We start from the raw sequence: 5,067 nt of genomic DNA on the forward strand, positions 1-5,067 counted from the left end.
ACCACCATGGCACGTGTATACCCACAGCAGACCGCCATGGCAGGTGTATACCCACAGCAGACCACCATGGCACGTGTATTCCTACAGCAGATCACCATGGCAGGTGTATGCCTACAGCAGACCGCCATGGCACATGTATACCAGTGTAACAAACCTGCACATTCTGTCCATGTATCCCAGAACTTAAAGTATAATAATAATAATAATAATAAAAAAACTTTTTGGGAGCAGGAAAAAAAAAGATCAAGCTTAGTACACCCTTAACAGAAACAATTAGTTAATGTAACTTTCATAGACCAAGAGTGAACGTAGACATAAGAAGATAACATTTAACATACCCTTAAAAGAACAATTAATTCACCCATCCCCAACAGGAATGAATACAACTTTAATGAATAAAACAGAACACAATGCTAGTTTTAAAAGGTTAATACAACATTAAAGAACAAGAATTCATATAGCTTTTTTGTTTTTTTTTAAGACCGAGTCTCGCTCTGTTGCCCAGGCTGGAGTGCGGTGGTGCGATCTCAGCTCACTGCAACCTCCGCCTCCTGGGTTCATGCCATTCTCCTGCCTCAGCCTTCTGAACAGGTGGGATTACAGGCATGCACCACGCCTGGCTACTTTTTGTATTTTTAGTAGAGATAGGGTTTCCCTGTGTTGGCCAGGCTGGTCTCGAACTCCTGACCTCAAGTGATCTGCCTGCCTCAGCCTCCCAAAGTGCTGGGATGACAGGTGTGAGCCATCGCACCCGGCCTAATCTAGCTTTAATAGAAAAGGCGCTAATACAAGCTTAGTAGAATAAACTTGATGCAGACTTACTGTAACAAGCAGTCAATGCAATCTTAACCAAACAGGAATTAATAACAGCTTAACAAAAAAGGTAATACCACCTGAATAGAATACATCTTAATACAAGCATCATAAGAACAAGAACTCATAAAACCTTAACAGAATAACCTAACACACCCTTAATAGAGTAATTAATTAATACAAATAAAACAGGAGCTAAGACAACCTTAATATAATTAACAGAATAACAACCATAAAAACTTAACGAAACAAGTTAACACAATCTTAATAGAATTATTATTAATTAATTATTAATTATTATTAATCCAACCTTAATAGAATAAAACTTTCTCTACCCTTAACAGAAAAAATTAGTTAATATAAAGTTACTAGAACAAGAGCTGCTGGATGCAGTGGCTCACGTCTGTCATCCCAGCACTTTGGGAGGTCGAGGCAGGTGGATCACTTGAGGTCAGGAGATCGAGACCAGCCTGGCCAACATGGAGAAACCCCGTCTCTACTAAAAATACAAAACTTAGCTGGGCGTGGTGGTGCCTGCCTGTCATCCCATCTACTCGGGACGGGGAGGCAGGAGAATCACTTGAACCCGGGAGGCAGAGGTTGCAGTGAGCTGAGATCGTGCCAGCGTCCCCCAGCCTGGACGACAGAGCGAGACTGTCTCAAAAAGAGAGAGAGAGGACCAGGCGCGGTGGCTCACGCCTGTCATCCCAGCACTTTGGGAGGCTGAGGAGGGCGGGTCACTTGAGGTCAGGAGGTCCAGACCGGCCTGGCTAACATGGTGAAACCCCGTCTTTACTAAAAATATAAAAATTAGCCGGGGATGGTGGGATAGGCCTGTAATCCCAGCTACTCGGGAGACTGAGGCAGGAGAATCGCTTGAACCCGGGAGGCGGAGGTTTGGGTGAGCCGAGATCGCGCCTCTGCACTCCAGCCTGGACGATGCAGTGGGACGTCATCTCAAAATACATACATAAATTAACATAAATAAATAAATAAATAAATAAAAATGCCTGTTTTCCATAGTGGTGCAACCTCATTTGACTCCGTCTCAAAAAAAGAAAGAAAGAAAGAAATGAATAAAAATGTAAATAAAACGATGCGTTCCTCCCCAGCCTGGCGTGCTATGGGCTGTTTCTATGGCTATGGGTTCCCAGGGTCAGGCTGAGCGCTGACCTCTTATTTCTGCTCCTCCTCCGAGGTTCTCTTCGCCGCTTGCGAGCTGGGGGTGTTCGACCTTCTCGCCGAGGCCCCAGGGGCCCTGGACGTGGCAGCAGTGGCTGCAGCTGTGGAGGCCAGCCCCCACGGGACAGAGCTCCTGCTGGACACCTGCGTGTCCCTGAAGCTGTTGAAAGTGGAGACGAGGGCAGGAAAAGGTGAGGACACGGCTGTTTTGAAGGAGGCATTTTAAGCGGGCCACCCCCTGCAGCCCATGTGTTCTGTACAAAGCCAGACCGTCTCCATCCCGGCTAACACCGCGAAACCCAATTTCTACTAAAAAAAATACAAAACATTAGCCGGGCGTGGTGACGGGGACCTGTCTTCTCAGCTACTGGGGAGGCTGAGGCAGGAGAACGGCGTGAACCCGGGAGGCAGAGGTTGCAGTGAGCCGAGATCACACCCCTGCACTCCAGCCTGGGTGACAGAGCGAGATTCCATCTGTATTTGCAGGTTTGGGGGTTCATGTGGTTTGTGTCGTAGCTACCGAGGTCTGCCCTCGGGATGTCAAAGCTGCCAGAGTGCGAGGCCCAGGCTGGGGGATTCCTTGAGCCCAGGAGTTCGAGAGCAGCCTGGGCCACGTCGCAAGACCCCATTTCTAAAAAAGACAGAAAAATTAACTGGGAGAGGTAGTATACACCTCTGGTCCCAGCTATTCGGAAAGCTGAGGCAGAAGAATTGCTTGAACCTGAGAGGCAGAGGTTACGGTGAGCCTGGGCAACTGAGCAAGACTGCATCTCAAAATAATAATAATAATAATAATAATAATAATACAAAAATGAACAGGGAGTCGTGGTACACGCCTGTGGTCCCAGCTACTCAGGAGGCTGAGGCAGGAGGATTGGTCCTGTGTCAAAACAAAACAAAACAAAAAACAAAACCATACACACACAAAAAAACAGCCAGAGATGTTATGCGAATGATGGGGTTTCTTTCTTTTTTTTTTTTTTGTGACGGAGTTTCACTCTGTCCCTAGGCTGGAGTACAATGGTGAGATCTTGACTCCCTGTAACTTCTGCCTCCCCGGTTCAAGCGATTCTCCTGCCTCAGCCTCCTCAGTAACTGGGACTACAGGCGTGAGCCGCGACACCGGGCTAATTTTTGTATTTTTAGCAGAGACGGGGTATCAGCATGTTGGCCAGGCTGGTGTCAAACTCCTGATCTCAGGTGATCCACCCGCCTCGGCCTCCCAAAGTGCTGGGATTACAGGAATGAGCCACCACGCCCGGCCCTCTCGCTCTGTTTTTGAGACAGAGTCTCACTCGGTTGCCCAGGCTGGACTGCAGCGGTGCAAGCTCGGCTCACTGCAACCTCCGCCTCCCGGGTTCAAGCAATTTTCCTGCCTCAGCCTCCCCAGTAGCTGAGATTACAGGCACCCGCCACCACGCCCAGCTAATTTTTGTATTTGTAGTAGAGACAGGATTTCGTCCTGTTGGCCAGGCTGGTCTCGAACTCCTGACCTCAGGTGATCCGCCCGCCTCGGCCTCCCAAAGTGCTAGGATGACCGGCGTGAGCCACCGTGCCCAGCCTCAATAAGATATTTTAGACACTCTGGGGAAATGTAATGTGTGTTTCCTCTTGTGGTTCAACTGCATTTGTACTTCCTCCACCCAAAACTCCCGATGGGGTTTGTCCAAACCGAACCCGACAGGGGTGCCACAGCGCCCCAGGTCACCTTTGTGCCTTCCACAGAAAGCCCAGCTGTGCGGGTGTTGGCACTTCCAGGCAGGAATCATGTGGAAGTCACCATGTTGGTGACCTGGGGAGCGTCCCGCCAGCAGGGACTCGGAATCTCACTTTTTTTTCCCTGTTCTTTTTTGTGTGTTTCAGCTTTCTATGAAAACACAGAGCTGTCCAGCGCCTACCTGACCAGGGTCAGCCCAACATCACAATGCAACCTGCTAAAGTACATGGGCAGGACCAGCTATGGGTGCTGGGGCCACCTGGCAGATGCTGTGAGGTGGGGGCTGCATCCAGGTGGTACCCCCGGGGGGCTGGTGAAGGGGCGTTGGAGGAGGTGAAAGGGAAAGTTTCTTTTTTTTTTTTTTTGAGACGGAGTCTCGCTCTGTCTCCCAGGCTGGAGTGCAGTGGTGCGATCTCGGCTCACTGCAACCTCCGCCTCCTGGGTTCAAGCGATTCTCCTGCCTCAGCCCCCCGAGTAGCTGGGACTACAGGCGTGCGCCACCATGCCCGGCTAATTTTTGTATTTTTGATAGAGACAGGGTTTCACCATGTTGACCAGGCTGGTCTTGAACTCCTGACCTCCGGTGATCTGCCCGCCTCAGCCTCCCAAAGTGCTGGGATTATAGGCGTGAGACACTGCGCCCAGCCTTTTTAAAAAAAAAAAAATTATTTGTTTATTTATTTTTTGAATGGAGTCTCGCTCTGTCGACCAGTCTGGAGTGCAGTGGCACCATCTCACCTCACCCAGCCTGAAATGGCAGATTTCTTGCAGAACCAAACATTGAATTGCTAGAGTTGCTTCCCCAGAGCAGACGGTACAAATCACCTGGTGTGGCCGGGTGCAGTGGCTCACGCCTGTCATCCCAGCACTTTGGGAGGCCGAGGTGGGCAGATCACTTGAGGTCAGGAGTTCGAGACCAGCCTGGCCAACACAGTGAAACTTCCGTCTCTACTAAAAATACAAAAAATTAGCCGGGTGTGGTGGCGGGCGCCTATAGTCCCAGCTACTCGGGAGGCTGAGGCGGGAGAATTGCTTGGACCCAGGAGTCGGAGATTGCAGTGAGCCAAGATAGTGCCATAGAATTCCAGCCTGGGCGACAGAGCGAGACTCCATCTCATAAAATAAGATAAGGCCGGGCACGGTGGCTCACACCTGTAATCCCAGCACTTTGGGAGGCCAAGGCGGGCAGATCAAGAGGTCAGGAGTTCAAGACCAGCCTGACCAACATGGTGAAATCCCGTCTCTACTAAAAATACAAAAATTAGCCGGGCGCGGTGGCGGGCACCTGTAGTCCCAGCTACTCGGGAGGCTGAGGCAGGAGAATGGCATGAACCTGGGAGGCAGAGGTTGCAGTG

At 50.0% G+C, this 5,067-nt stretch overlaps 1 protein-coding gene across 1 annotated transcript in view; it reads left to right on the plus strand.

Moving 5' to 3' along the window:
- Nucleotides 1-5,067, plus strand: part of ASMT (acetylserotonin O-methyltransferase) — a 28,099-nt gene that overhangs the window by 5,954 nt on the left and 17,078 nt on the right. The window contains exons 2-3 of the mRNA XM_011976617.1: nucleotides 2,012-2,186; nucleotides 3,859-3,988. Of these exons, the coding sequence (XP_011832007.1) occupies nucleotides 2,012-2,186; nucleotides 3,859-3,988 (305 nt within the window). The remainder of the gene's footprint in view (nucleotides 1-2,011; nucleotides 2,187-3,858; nucleotides 3,989-5,067) is intronic.

This window comes from Mandrillus leucophaeus, unplaced genomic scaffold (genome assembly GCF_000951045.1).
Source record: "Mandrillus leucophaeus isolate KB7577 unplaced genomic scaffold, Mleu.le_1.0 Scaffold1019, whole genome shotgun sequence".
In the NCBI taxonomy this organism is placed as follows: domain Eukaryota; kingdom Metazoa; phylum Chordata; class Mammalia; order Primates; family Cercopithecidae; genus Mandrillus; species Mandrillus leucophaeus.